This window comes from Betta splendens, chromosome 2 (genome assembly GCF_900634795.4).
Source record: "Betta splendens chromosome 2, fBetSpl5.4, whole genome shotgun sequence".
NCBI lineage: Eukaryota > Metazoa > Chordata > Actinopteri > Anabantiformes > Osphronemidae > Betta > Betta splendens.
Window position 1 is genome coordinate 19,187,231 of NC_040882.2, and position 14,939 is coordinate 19,202,169.

Here is a 14,939-nt window from a genome sequence, read left to right on the forward strand (position 1 = left end):
TCGTAGACCTGTCAGCAGTCTCATGCTGACCTCCGTCTATGTAAGTGGTGTTAATGTTGAGAGGGAAGTCTTCCAGGTGACTACACCTATACCCACGCATGCCGTATATATGAACTGTTAGCATGAGCCAACAACTGAAACTATGAGCAGAGGAAGCTGTTTTCATCTAGTAGTATATCATTGATAAATTAATCTAATATTTAATCTCATCAAACCTTGAAGTTGAAATCATAAAGGATGTGGTCAGACAATGTTTCCTGCCTTGCTTGCTTTATAAATTCACTTTTATTTACTTGACTATGTTATAATAAAACCTCGCATTAGCCTCACATTTGATAGCACCTTGGATCACTTGTGTGGACACTGTCCTTAATGACTCTACACACGTACTGTATGTGGCGTGTGATGGTAAAACAAGTTTTGTAAGTAAACATCATACGTTGTGTGGTGGAAATTTCCCATAAAGAGGCAGATGAGAAAGTTGTCTTTTTTGTGATTTATTATAAAATTAAAGGAAAATAAAAATAATGGGGGAAGCAAATAAAAAACATGGATGTTGATTGTGCACATCAACAAACCAAAAACCAGCTGGGGAGATCAGTGCACACACCACGAAGGTGTGATGCTTGTTATGTTGTTTGTTCAAATGAAAAGCAATAGTTACATCTATGGAAAACTTCAATAACACACAGTCAACAAACTTATTTGCCTATATATTTGTATAGAGCAAGCATAGTTTGACCGTCTGTGAAACATTGATAATTAGTTGTGCTGATGGGCCACACACCAGCATCACAGTCCTTGTTTGTCTTCCAGCTGATGTGGTCAACTTGCTAAGTCTGTTGTTGAGGTACCAACCGCTGCTAGAAGAATAGAATAGACCTTTATTAGTCCCACAGTGGGGAAATGTCATTGCAGCGGGGAAATTTCATCACCTGCAAGACCTGGAATGTGTTTAACAGAAGCAGGGGCTCACCTTTAGAACATGTACAGCTGTTTACTGTGTTGTTAATGCAGGTGTGTTTTATGACATAAGATTGATCTCTGAATCTGAGATTGGTCTGAGACTGGATTCTCTGAATCACATACCTGCTTGGCTGCTGTTTATTTCTTTTCTGTAAATAAACACAAAGACTGGTTTCATCATGCAGCACTTAACAGGCCACTGAGTGACATCACAAGTTGCGATTTTTGCTATTTGCACGGAACCAACCTGCATTAGTTTGACGTGTGGGTGAGTGTGACAAGGCTCATGGAAAGTAAGAAAAACACAACCACACGTTGATAGTTTTTGACCTCATGACCCATTTTAACCATTTGACATCAGCAAATTAATTGTCAGACTGCATATTACTACTGGGCACATTTCCCACTTTTTCATCTTTTATATCTCACCTAAAGGAACATATTTGGTCTTGAAGGAGCGTATCTTTATAGCAGTAAGAGACCTGACCTGAGGTGTAAATGTTCAATTTTGACCCTCAGTTAAGTTTTATGTTATTTAAACTTTAAATATTGCTTTTAATCAGTTTTACAGGTTTGCTCTTTATTAGGACAACATAGAATACTTCACTCAAGGTTCAAATTTAGTTTTCAAATCTTTTGCAACTTTTTACAACAATTGTCTTACTTAGTGTCATACTTTTTAGAAAACTGAAAACCATTTGTGGGACACCCTGCGTTAAAGGGTGGAAGCAGCGCCTCCTTCTGGATGAGGCACAGACCTGTCCAGCCTCCTCTCATGAGTTTTCTCTGTCGGTTTATAAGCGATCAGAAAAGTAATCATATCACAAAAACATTGATAAACAAGTTAGGCAGGTTTTACAAAATCATGGTGTAGAATAAATCTGTCTGAGGGCTGCAAACATTATACTGGAGACAAAATGTAAAACACAAAGGGATTATGCCTTGTATCAGCCCATTTACTGACAGTTTCAGTATCGGAGCTGAGGCTCCCCTCGCTGAGGCCTCACTTACAGTTTCTCGCCATATTAGATACAGGAAATGTGCAGATTTAGCAATTTTTACTTAGGACATGTTAAGAGATTTGAAATTATAAGAAAAAATATACTTTATAACACGTATAACACAGATAAATGGCCATAAATGAATTTTTATTTTATGTTTTCTTAGTCATGTTATAGTATTGTCAGGCCGCCTCCCCTGCCTACCCTGACCGCACGTCACTGGGTATCATCTACAGTGAGTGTACAATGTGAATACTCATGTCTTGTTTAGTGCCAAAATTACTGTAGTTATAATCTAATATATGAGGGTTAGAATAATCGACAGGTGACGGTAGTGCAATACTGGGGATGTAAGTCGCCATTGGTGTGTTGCAAGGAGTTAGTGGTGTTCAAAGGTTGTCACTGGAGTTAAAGAGATGAAGATTCTGATACATGGAGTTTTGTTCCTTTGGTTTTTTTGGATGTCATGTGCCCTGACTGTGTGAAAGTTTCTGCTTTGTGTCTATTTTTTTAGTTGCGCCTGTTGTGCACGGTACGTCTTAGTAGTTAACAGTTCACTGTTATCCTTTGTCTGGTCTTGTGTTTCATGTGTAGAAGTTTTGTGTACCCATAGTGTACACAATAAATTTGCATATTCAATATTTGATTCCTGCATTAGCAGGGATTTTTAGCTTGGGTATTTTGTCTTATCTTAAAACTTATGTGATTTTGTGTTTATTCATTTTTTAACATTTAATAAAAAACAGTTTAATGTCAAAACTAGTTCTTTTGTCTGCGGGTTGTAGCATTTGGGTTCTCTCCCTTCTCCCTTTTCCTTTTCCTTGTGGCCTGACCCGCAATTGCGTTTAGAGGACTTTGACTACGATTCCCAGAGTACTGATTCAATCCTAGGTGCCAAAAAGTGACTGTCTGCAAGAGATCGATTGGGGAGCGGGAACCGCCCTGTTATTTGCTTGGTTTGTGTGGACTACAGCTGCTTAATTTGGTTTTAAACTGCCATCCATCCATCTATTTGTTTATTTATTTATTTAGTCCCAAGCAGGGTCACGGGGGTACTGGAGCCTATCTATGGGCGAGAGGCAGGATACACCCTGGACGGCTACCCACGGGCAATCTAGAGTAAACAATGAACCTAATGCATGTTTTGGGACCGTGAGAGGAAGTCGGAGAACCCGGAGAGAACACGGGGAGAACATTGCTAACCACTGCACCACTGTGCCGCCCGTTTGAAACTGCCATAACTTGTAAATATTATCCGCTACACATTATCTAGTGGACGTAGTGACGCTACGCTATTTAGATTTTGCGTAAACAACGGTAATTATTATCATAATTCTCTTTACAGGGAACGTTGATCGTGGCTGTTTAACTCTATGACCTGATGTATAATGATGACTTGGTACGCGTTATGTATTTATGTCATTCCGCGTCTGATACGAGAACCCATGCCTCATCGGAGTGGCTCTGTATACCAGCAGTGCTCTGCTATGGCCTTTTCTCCACAGGTCCTTCATTGTGCAGACTGCACGCTCTGCCTCCCCGTTGGCCTCGGGGTGACGTGGCTTGTGATGTGTGTGAATTGACACTTGTGCAAACTGTCTGAACTGCGCTGAAGAAAACTGTGGCCCGTTATCTGATATAACTCTCTCTGCAATCCTGTGTCTTGCAAAAACTTCTTTGATAGCTCTCATAGTAAAGTTAACTGAGGTATGCTTTAGCTCTGCTATCTCAATATACTTTGAAAAATAGTCTATGGTCAAAAGGTACTGTTTTCGTTACCACTCAAACAGGTCCATCCCTGTGGTGTGGGCAACAGTGGCTCACAGTTCTGTATCCTGTAATTCTGACTTGTTTCACAGTTGTCCACCATGCGGCCTATCTGTGCCATGATGTTGGGCCGCTATACAAAGTGTTTAGCTCTGGCCCTACATTTTGATGTAACCCTGATTATATTCAGGGTCTTGGGGATCACGGGACTGTCTCTAAACACCACATGAGTAGCAGGCAGACATTCAGAGAGAAAGAGTGGAGACTTTACTTTGACAACGGGAATAAGTGACGGAGAGACGCGAGGAAAGAGATAACTGAGCGACGGCTGTGTCGCGCAGTACGACGAGTGTCAACGGGCAGTCCTCCCAAATTAAGTGAATTTCCCCGGCTGTATATGTTTTTATTTGAATGACACTTTTGATGCTGACTTGGACTAACATCTAATGCTGGACTGACTGCGCTGCTCACAGTGTTGACTTCTTCCTTTGATCCCGGGATTCTGGATGCAGACTCACCTTCCGAGGTGGCAGGACCAGAACGGTCTGAACGGTCCGCTAAGTGAGGACATTCTGAAGGGGTTCATCACTACGTCCACTAGAAAACATGTAGTGGATAATACTTATGGCAGATACCAAGTAAATACTGTACTGACCCGTATCGCCAATATCGATACTGATACTATTCCATAATTCATGCATTATCAAATTTAAATACATTTTCATGACTTTTAGAATTTTTGTGTTATGTTTTAAATTGTATTATTAATTTAATAAAACCCAGACATAGTTTAACAGTACATATAAATATATAATATCAATTGGTGGTGTTGCCACTGTATTCAAAATGTTGTATTTAGCATTAAAATGTATGTTTTGCAGATTGCACAGGTTGCCGTTGTTTAATGTGTGGCTTGAATACTGTATAACCACACTCTTTCTTGCTTCGATCCTTCTGCTTTGTCTGAGTCACGTTAGATCTCAAAGCGGGGGGTGGGGATATGGTGTGTGTCTGCTTCGCTCCCTGGCATACAGGCGCAGGCACGTCACTTACACACAGGCACTTAGAGACGCAGGCGGACAAATAGTTAGGTCGCCTCTGAAAAAAATGGCAGCAGTGCATACGATAATAAAAATTGTCGCGGTATTAATCGTTATCAATACTAGCATTGGTATTGATGTTATCGATATTGGGATGGCTCTGCCCACCCCGACCACTTGGTGCAGAGCACTTTGGACAGACACTTGAGTCCCAGCTGGACTGAGTCACAGTTCAACACAGAGTTTTTAGATGAAGCCCACTTCCTGCTTTTTGCACAACACTAGAACTTGAAGTGTCACGGCTCATGACTGCGTGAATGTGTATTTATAACATTAAAGCTTCCTGTAAACATGCAGCATCAGATCTTTAGTTCAGTGCTGCTCAGACACAACATCATAGAATGTTATTACAGTAGAGAAATTGTGACTGGCACTCACCTCCAGATGATTACTATTACCACTGGTAGACAACATCCTACAAAAGCTGCCAAGACAACTAAAGTAAAACGTGTATCTCTGGTTGATGGTTGATCTAAGTGAGGTTGGATGCTAGGATGAGTCTGCTCATCTGAAACAGTGATATAGATGAATGTGTTATTTACAGTACAGTGTTTTCTTTTAAACTGCAGACATCGGCTTGTTCATCATTTTGTAGTATCTTGGTTAAAACGTTCCAGGTCTCACATACCTTTACACACTGGTGCAACAGTGCTCCAGGTTGTCACCATTGACTTACTGGTGGTGCAGTTAAAGGTAGCAGAGGCCTGTGTGCTGTTCATAAATGCTAACAGAAGAGCATCGCGGCCACGGGTCGTGTTGAAGGTTGTCACATCAGAGGGTGGAACCTGCCAGAAGACCTCAACACCTTCTTCCGAAGCAGAACAAAGCATCTCTATCCAACAGCCCGTTTTTACACGTCCGCTCGGGAGAAAGGTTTGAGTCCGTATGTTTGGTTTCTGGAGACGTTCTGTAAATTGGCAGAGATTTTGGCTAAAACCCTAATCTGTTTATCCATTATAACTTAAAACATTATAAGAACTTATTTGACTTACTTTTCACTGTGAGCTTAACCTTCGTTTTTTTTTTTTCATTGTCACTGGTAAAATCCACTGTATAGGTCATTTCATCCTTTGTGGTCAAATTATAAATCATCAGGTCACCTGATGATGAAACTGAACTGAATCATCACTGAAGAGAGAATAATGGTGTCCTTGCTTTTAGTAGATATTACTCACCTGTGGAAACGTTGATATCCAGTCGGTCTTTATACTGATAAAAGCGGTTAAGGCTTTTTGTCCCATCGCGATAAGTGGCGATGAAAGTGTTGTTGGAGAGTATTGACCACTCAATCCTTGTTAGAGACAGTGAGGGGTCAGCCCCTGACTGCAAAGTGATATTGTCCCCAAGGAAACCAAACACTTCACCTGAGGATTCACTCAGACCCACTGTTTGGACATAACATACAATAACAGTCACTGAAATGTAAGTAACACAATGCATCACATACTGATACTCTTTACACAGATTTATAAAGCCTACAAGCCACAAGGTTTCACCTGCTTTAAGCAATGAAGCCAGATAGCGAACAATGCAAGATCAAATAAGATCAGACTTTTTAATCCCAAGATTGGGAAATTCCTTTGATTGCAGCAGCGACATAACGTTGAACAAAACAACAGACAGAAAGAAGATAGAAGCAAAAACAGTATTATGTGCAAGAAAAAAACAAAACAAACATAAACAAAAAATACAGAAAGAGCATATTGCACATCATAGTTACTACTACGAGCGATTTTTCACATTGGTGGTGATATGATTATTGTAAAAACACAGCGATTAAAATGAGCAATGTGGGTTTGTGTGTCACTGCAGTGATATGTTGTACATTCTGAGTCTGTGGGGAGGAATGACCTGCGGTAGCTCCTTCCTGCACTGTGGGTGTAACAGTGTGGTGGAAGGAGCTGCTCAGAGCCTCTACAGTGGTGCAGGGGGTGGAGGGAGCTCAGTGAATCCCTGAACTCGTCTGTCTGACCTACTGTACGTATCAAAACCCTCATACGCTTCTCTAAATTGCAGTTTCATTTAAGTGCTTGACGTGAAACATGTTGTTAGTCACGGGGTTTAAATCACTTACAGTTAACACTTCCTGTTTTCAGCAACCGGCAGCGTACATATTTGTCTTATATGATCAACTTTTCACTCTTCTAACTATAGTTGTGAAGAAATACATAATAGAAAGGGATACGTTCCATTGAAAAAAAAGTACATATATAGCTAAATACAAATAGGTGGTTTAGTTTCTTGTCAAACCACACAATAGATGTCAAAGAACAATGTCACGCTCCCATAATTCATGTCGCAGGACGTTTCTTACTCTTTTCTGACCTATGTAAAACTTTACATTTTTTATGAAGATTCGGCATATCGGTTGATCCTAAATTATTTCTATGATGAAATTAATGAAATGATTCTAAATAAACCTGAACTTACCTTGTAGCAGGAGAATGAGGACTCTTAGCCTCATCGTAGCCGAGCTCTACAACACGAGGAAGCTGATAACGGATTATACTTCTTGTTTTGTGTCTGTCAGGCGGAACAGCGAGAACCAATCACTTTTAGTAGCAGTTTAGCAGTTGGAACAAAAACAAGGATTTTATCTATTTGTGATCACCCTTATTTTTAACAAACAGACTTAAGACAAACTTAGTTCTACGACTAGTTAATTAGAGCGCATTGGAGCACATCCGGTTAAACGCTTGCCAGTGGGTGCGGCTTCAACGTGTATATATATATATATATATATATATATATATATATATATATATATATATATATATATATATATATATATATATATATATATAGCTAGCAGACAGGGTCCTTTTGTAAATCAAAAGACACCAAAAGACATTCGAAAAAAATCATTTGTTATTCACAGACAAATGATTGTTTATTACAAAGTGTTGCAACTCACTGCTAAAAACACGTGTAAGTAACAAGCTTGTTTTTAAAGACACAGACACAGTAATCTTGTGTACCACAAGTTAAAAGCTTAATTCAGCAAAGTGAAGCAGAACACACAAACACAACCTTGTACTGTATAAAAAACTTGTGAGTATTTAGATGTTTTTATAGTAGACATTCAAGGAGTTACAAGAGACAAATATACAGTATTTCAAAAAAAATATCAGCATTAATATGTACAACAGCTTCCTGACACATCTGGACTCCAACTGATATTCTGGGAGTCCGCTCATCAACAAAACCTTCTCTACAACTAGTGTGTTAACCTTGGAGAGCTCAACTATTAGAATTTAAATTAAAAAATTAAAAGAATTTAAAGAAGCAGAACATGGGAAAAACCTGGAGTCCTCGACAACACAAAGCAGGCGCTTTTGCAGTCGTTGGCAGGTCTCGGGCCTTGGGGCAGCTTCCAACTGTGTCAAATCAACAATCAAACAAAGCTCAACTACACAGAACGACAAAATAATAACATTACAATTTGTCTACTTTCAGTAAACTTTTCAGTGGAATCAAATAGAAGAAGTTCAGATGTTTTATCTTTTGATTAAGTCAGTCTCGGGACAAGCAGATGTGAAAGGGGGACAAATCTTGCATGGTCTTTTAACAGACTTCCTTACTGTGTGTTTTCAGACTTTAAAAGGCCAAAACAAGAAGTTTAAACAGGAAACAAGGCAAAAACTGACAGTCTGGAAGGTTTCACAGTACAAAGGTCAGCTCTCCAGTGATGTCACTGAGTCTGCACTTACATCACACAGGGATTTCTATAGAAGTGTTGACTGTATGACAAATACGGTAAAATCCAGAATATTAATTTCCTCTTTAACAACAGGACACTTGTTATAACATTTGCAGTGATTACAACTAAGGACCTATTCTTCAGTATTAACGACAAACAGAAGCAGAATTTGGCAGTGTCAAGTTATATAAAAGCAATGACATCATGAAATTTTACTCACGGACACTTTGCATTTTCAGGAGTCACAATAAACAACAAACAGATCATCAAAAATATCTCTAAAATACCAAAAGGTAGAAAAAGCCTGAAAGTTCTGAATGAGTCCATCTCTCCTCCTACACGGATGTCTCAGACTGCAGCTTCATGACAAACTTGTGACTTTTGGGATCTACGAACTCCTCACCGAGGCGCAGGAAGGGCAGCGCCGTCACCGTGACAACCAGGGAGAAGTCCATGCGCTTCAAGGAGAAGACCTGGCCTTGGCGCAGAGAGGCCGTCACAGGCTCCTCGCTCACCAGCGTCCACTGGCGCCCCCTGCTGTTGTCCAGGTACTGCAGGGTGGGACCTGGGCCGAGGTAGCGCTCGAGGAAGGCCTGTGGTGAAACGAGGAGAGAAATATAGTACAGATGAAGATTTAACCATCAAAAATACAACAAACACCCAGCAGGCGCCCTTTACCTTGGGGGTCATGTTGTGCGTGACGCAGAACTGCAGGTGGTTGATGATGCTCTCCATGCTGTGGTACGACTGCTGCCTGGTGGCGCGGAGGTACTTCTGCATGGCCCGCGCCATGGGAGCGAAGATGGCCTGAGCCGCCTCCCGCGGGTCCATCACCTCCCGCGGGTGTTTGGGAGAAGACGTGGTGGACTCATCGTCCTGGTGGCGCTTTATATGGGTGAAGGCCTCCTCCACTGCCACCACCAGCCTGGGGGGAGAAACGACACCACCGTGTGCTTAATGCTGCACCAATGGTGTAGTGATGGCTGGAACAAAGCTTTGAGGTAGTTTATACTAAGGATAAGGTAAATATAATGCACTGATGCATTATAGTGTTTGTCGGCGGATCTCACTTCTAGGCATTCTTAATTTCAACAATTAATCAAATGTCACTCACTGCACTAAACCAACAATACATGAGCCTCTCATTAAGAAAGTCAACCCTGTAAATATGTACAGAGATGGGTTGGTATCATGAGATGTGACACTGGATGATGTCTTCGGGCAGATGCTGATGCATTTTATAAGAATAGAGGGTGTGAGGATGATGTCAGTGCAGTCACTGTGTCTAAAAGTGTTTGAGAAGCAACGCTGTGCTTAAACTGCGGCGTGCAGTAACTGAGCAACAACAAATATCATACAAATAAAAATGCAGACATGCAAAGAGCAGTCAAGTCCACCTCAGCGTGCAGAAACCTGATTTCTCGCAACGTGTTTGCATCAGTACCATGACGTGGTCTCACACACACTGGTCTCACACGTACCTGGCCTTGCGTTTGCGGACCCTCCGCTCCACCTCCGCCTCCTCGTAGTAGTATTCGTTGTGGGAGTTGTCTCTTCTGCGAGCGGCGGCTGCGATCATGGCTCTGGACTGACCCGTGGAGTTGTTAGTGTTGTTCTCTGCAGACAGACACGCTGAGGTTAAACACCCACCCGTCCCACAACCAGGAAGACTTTATTTCAGTGTTTCGTGTAACATCACTTATGAACTAGAGCTGGTTGACTTGACGCTACTGTAGATAAAGTGCCATCATCGGGTCATGTCAGAGCTGTGTATATGTGTATGTGTGTAGTAAGAAGTGTTCTGGTCCAGAAGAAACCGAAAGGAAACTGTGAAGAATCCCTCTACCTTCGCCCAGAGTGTAGACCTTGAAGGCTGACATCTTCTTGGTGAGGATGGACTTGGGCAGGTTCAGAAGGGCTGGGTTATACACTGGGAAGTCAGTGTAGTACTGGTCCAGGAGCCACACTGCTGCTCGCTGAATACTACACAGCAAGAGACGAGGAAGAGGCACGGCCTCCGTTAAAGGGAGCGATTTCACACAACAAACCCTGCAGCGCTATCAGCACGGATCACCCTGACAACCCCACCGCTTCACACGGAGGTCATCAGCAACGCCAGGAAGTGGTGAAGCAACAGGTGCCGACACCCACACCCCCCACACATCCGCATACGTGACAATGCGTCTAAAGATCAAGACCGAAAGCGAATGCATAAATAAACAAGACTGTCACAATGCAGAAGCATTCCTATTAAAAACTGTGCATAATGAAATTTTATATGTAATGAAATGTTGATTATATAAGGTATAGCTTTTAAAATGTATATGTAGGCACAGGTTGTCTGAGCTGGCAATCAGCTGTAATAATACAATAATAATAATAATAATGTAAGCGGGATTAGATATGTCAGATCAGTCAAAAGAGTGAAATCTTAACAGAAAGGCGTTTTGAATGGAGAAGGAATCATAAACCTCACTAACCTGAGATGTCCCACGTTGTAGAAGCGGCTGGCCCCGTCCGTGGTCCTCACGACCTTCAGGCCGAAGGCCGGCTGCAGCTGCCGCACCTCCAGCAGCACCAGCGCCAGGTACTGGATGAAGAGCAGCGCGTCCACCAGCGAGGCGGCGTATCCCACGATCCCCCTGTAGTCGGCCTCTTTGGGCTCCAGCACCCGCACCCCGTAGAAGAGCCAGTAGGACGCCACGAAGAGGAAGACCAGCGCCAGCAGCAGGCAGCGGAAGACGAAGAAGCGCGGCAGCGTGGCCCGGGGCGGCCGCAGGAACAGCGCCCACGTGGACATGAGGAGGATCAGGAGCTTGAACGCCAGCGAGATGTAGAGGCCCTCGCACGGCGTGCCGCACGGCTCCAGCTGCTCGCGCCACAGCAGCGGTGGGAGGGCGAGGAAGGCCAGCGGGGTGAGCAGGGACAGCAGGCCCAGCGCGCCACCCAGCGCCGGCGCCAGGTACCGCCGGCACTCCAGCGGCAGCGACTCGTCCAGGTCCTTGGAGACGCGCGTCAGGTCCTCGTTGGAGACGCTGTCCACGGAGGTGCCGGTGACCACCGTGGTGGTCTCTCCCCAGTTGTCATCCTGGAGGAGGAGGACGGCAGGCGCGGGCCTCAGTACGTGTCCACGCACAAAACACCACACCATTCAAAAGGAGACACCGACCCTGTCGTCGCCTCTGGTGGACTCGGCATCCAGCAGCGGTTCCCCGGGAGCCTGGATGGTCACGGACTTGTCTCCGCGGACGCTGCTGTCGCGGCTCTTGGACCGGTTCCGGTCCCTCCTGTCTCGACAAGCAACAGCAAACAAGGAATTGGTGTTTTGACTTCGTGAATCAGAGCTGCAGAGGGATCATTAATAGGACGCTGCCGTTTATGATATGACCACTAGAGGGAGCCAGTACACGTTTTATCAACAGGGACACAACAACAAAGTTCACAGATAGATAGATTAATTAAATGGTCTCAGTAACACAAGTGAAACAATTTAAAACTTCTTCTTCTACTACTACTACTACTACTAATAATAATAATAATCCATTAATTACCTGTACATGCAAACGAACAAAAGCAATATTCAGTGTTTACTGCTCAATATCAATCAATCAATAACTGCTTGACTGGTTAAAGTGAAGTATGCGCTTGTTACGGACAGAGAGCGCTCGACGTGTGCTCCTCTACCTGTGTTTGCGGGAGACTCGAGAGTGGGACGACTTGTAGGAGTATCCAGAGTAGGTGGACTCGTTGTCCATGTCGGAGGCCGCTGGTGGACGGGGCTTCCGGACCCCCCCTGCCCCCGAGCTCTTCTCCCACACGACGCTCAGCTGGCTTTTCTGATAGCCGATGGACTTGCAGGACAGAGCCAGAGGGAGGCGCAGCAAGTCCACTTTACTCCTGAGGGAATCTATCTTGGACGCCTGCGGGGAGACGGGTGAGAGAGAACGAGGGAGGAAAGGAAGGTGATAATCCATCATCAGACGGGAGCAGGAGCGTCTGCCAATGAGACGGAGAGACGCCATTGTTCAAGTGTTGGCCCTGAGAGGGCGTGAAGCGCCTGTGCGCTGAGCTGGGCTCATTCACTGCTTTTGTGAGCAAACTGCAGCGACTTGGCCCCGAGCGGCTCCTTGGCCAGTAGCAGGGCGTGTGGGACTGCTCCACCTTCTATTGTGGGCCAAGCGCCTCCCGCCCGGGGCAGAGGAGCCGAGCAGCTCGGAGGAGCTCCGGGTTTTCGGCGCGGAGACGATGCTGAGCGTCTCCTCGTGCAAACGGCCAAAGACGCACTTCAGTAGCTGCGTTCAGCCCGACGCTGGCACGTACTCACTCCCAAACGACACATTCCCCAACCGTCCCCCGTGGTCTCCGGGGGCAACGGAGCTCGGCCATCACAATGGGCATGAATGGGAGGCTCCGGGTGAGAAAAGACAGGAGGGGGGCGGTTGCCGTGGAAACCAGAACATCAACTTAGCACCCCCTCCTCTCCTTCTCCCTCACACCTCAGAAGACACAAACAGACACGAGTCTCTGACCACGCTGTGGTTCTGTCCTGTCTCTCCTTTTTCTGCTGGCTTTCTGTTTTTCACGTCCACATGCTCCATTTTTTTTAAGAGCATAACTGCGTTTTCACCCTAAAGGTGCTTTCCTAGTTGGACAGATTACAAGCAACTCCTAATTCAATAACAAAGACTCTCACGCTCTCTATTTGGGCTGTGACCACCGGCGCCCATCTTCTACAACACACACGTTAAATGTCTTCCATGTGATTCCCACACGGGCCGTTTGTTTGGAAGCGGAGGCACGAGCAGCACAACGTCAGGCTGGACGTGGACGCCTGTGAAGTGGACGACAGCCCCGACACGAGCGTGAGCACGGCGCTTCCCACATTCCAGCCGTCAACATCCCACAAACTGCAGACGTGGTCGTGTGAAAGTTCATAGTTGCTCAATATGTGGATGTGGATAATATCACACAGCGCTGACTGGAGGCAAGAGGCTGTGGACATTAATAAACACAAACACACAAGTCATGGTGACCTGCTTCTTTCAGGTCGTCCTCTCCACAGACACAAACTCACTCGCAAACAGTGAGTGTTATGACGTATTAGCACAGAATGAGCGCGGCTGCGGCCTCATAGTGTTGAGCTGCAGGTTGGAGTTATCGGAACATAAAACCAGATCTCCCTCTCAGACGGTCAATGCCATTGATGGCGCTGACGAGCCTCTCCCACTGTAATTGATCCGTAGCCGACTCCATTCACCGAGTCCATTCAGTATCATCAGATGTGAAAGAATTCATACCAGCAAACAGCAAACACAGTGTATAAAAACTGTAAATCTGACAGCTGAGGATGTGGCATTTTTTTTTTTTTTTAAACAAACCAGATCCACGCAAACCAACCTAAGCAACCGTTTATCTGCCATCCGCCTGTTTGCGTGTGAGTTGACTTTCTCTCCGCGTCCTCGCGTCGCTGTTGCGGGGACCAACCCGGCTGCTCGGCCCCCGGGAGCCTCCAGGCCTCAGGGTGGCAGTGGGCCAGCGAGGCGTGGCCCGCGCCTCCATCCCGGCTCCCGTGGGCAACCGGAGCTCGGGCCGCCGCGCATTTACATCACAAACACGCAGCCAGCGCGAGACAGAAGCGCCGCACAACCGCGAACACAGTCGCGGCGAGAGGCGCGCGAGCTCCGACGCGGCAGCCGCGTGAACGCAGCCCGAGACGAAGCGCGACGCGCCCGGGGCGAAGTGATGCTGCCGGGAGCAACAAGCCGGAGACTGCGCGTGGAACTCACGTGCGTGTCGCGGTCGGGCGCGCGGTGCGTGAAAGCGCAACAGCGCTCAAATGCGCTTTAAGAAAGTGGAGAGCGCGAGTCCCAGGTGCAGTTGTGGAAACTCGGGCGTGCGCGTTCACGCCGAATGAAGCTGTGCTCCGGACACGCGGGCGAACAAAAAAAATAGTAAAAGTGTTATTTACACCAAGTAGTAGTAAACGTTATCGTGGCATTAAAGCCACAACATATTTTACCCAGAATTCCCGCAGTTCTTACCTTCCTGCCCCACAGGAACAGACCGACACCAGCCGCACAATGAGCTCAGCGGCAGCAGCTCGGCGCCGTGCGGCTCCAACAAAAGTGCCTCCAAACGCTCCACATTCACTTTCTCCCGACTCTCCGTCCGCAGGTTCCAGATCGCCTACCGGCCACGTGCAAGCGCAATTGTCCTCGCGGCCGCAGTTTGTCTCTCGGCTGGAAACCGCAGCTTACACCGACGCAGGCGAAACGCACAAAAGGCGGAGACTCGCACCTCATCCCGGCCCCGCTCGCGCTGTGTGGCAGCGGAGCCCCCGCTGAGCCGAGGGCGTCTGCGCCGGCGGAGCCGCCGTCCGGCGCGTGCTCAGCTTCCGGGACCGGC

At 45.7% G+C, this 14,939-nt stretch overlaps 2 protein-coding genes across 4 annotated transcripts; both read right to left on the reverse strand.

Moving 5' to 3' along the window:
• Positions 1-54: 54 nt before the first annotated feature.
• si:cabz01074946.1 (uncharacterized) lies at positions 55-7,525 on the reverse strand. Of its 2 annotated transcripts, none has more exons than XM_029141779.3 (7): positions 7,265-7,525; positions 6,010-6,219; positions 5,827-5,934; positions 5,463-5,741; positions 5,213-5,342; positions 1,090-1,115; positions 55-860 (listed from the first exon to the last, which is right to left on the reverse strand). In XM_029141779.3, the coding sequence occupies exons 1-7, from the start codon at positions 7,296-7,298 to the stop codon at positions 826-828; spliced, it is 822 nt and encodes a 273-aa protein (XP_028997612.1). In that variant the 5' UTR covers positions 7,299-7,525; the 3' UTR covers positions 55-825. The 2 variants fall into 2 exon arrangements, with proteins under 2 accessions (XP_028997612.1, XP_028997604.1); XM_029141771.3 differs by having other exon boundaries at positions 55-863.
• Positions 7,526-7,680: 155 nt separating this feature from the next.
• vangl2 (VANGL planar cell polarity protein 2) lies at positions 7,681-14,863 on the reverse strand. 2 transcript variants are annotated; one of them, XM_029142622.3, is made up of 8 exons: positions 14,576-14,863; positions 12,219-12,454; positions 11,704-11,821; positions 11,015-11,622; positions 10,381-10,517; positions 10,016-10,151; positions 9,213-9,459; positions 7,681-9,127 (listed from the first exon to the last, which is right to left on the reverse strand). In XM_029142622.3, exons 2-8 carry the CDS (start codon positions 12,287-12,289, stop codon positions 8,870-8,872), a joined length of 1,575 nt encoding a protein of 524 aa, XP_028998455.1. In that variant the 5' UTR covers positions 12,290-12,454; positions 14,576-14,863; the 3' UTR covers positions 7,681-8,869. The 2 variants fall into 2 exon arrangements, with proteins under 2 accessions (XP_028998455.1, XP_055360233.1); XM_055504258.1 differs by lacking the exon at positions 14,576-14,863 and adding an exon at positions 13,932-14,544.
• Positions 14,864-14,939: the final 76 nt, after the last annotated feature.

Coding starts and splice junctions, on each gene's coding strand:
- vangl2 (XM_029142622.3), bottom strand. CDS start 12,289: ATGGACAACGAGTCCACCTACTCTGGATACTCCTACAAGTCGTCCCAC. Junction 11,623..11,703: donor CCACCAGAGGCGACGACAGG/GTCGGTGTCTCC, acceptor CTCCTCCTCCAG/GATGACAACTGGGGAGAGAC. Junction 9,460..10,015: donor GTCCGCAAACGCAAGGCCAG/GTACGTGTGAGA, acceptor TTCTCCCCCCAG/GCTGGTGGTGGCAGTGGAGG.
- si:cabz01074946.1 (XM_029141771.3), bottom strand. CDS start 7,298: ATGAGGCTAAGAGTCCTCATTCTCCTGCTACAAG. Junction 5,742..5,826: donor GGTTAAGCTCACAGTGAAAA/GTAAGTCAAATA, acceptor GCCAATTTACAG/AACGTCTCCAGAAACCAAAC. Junction 5,343..5,462: donor TGTTGCACCAGTGTGTAAAG/GTATGTGAGACC, acceptor TCACTGTTTCAG/ATGAGCAGACTCATCCTAGC.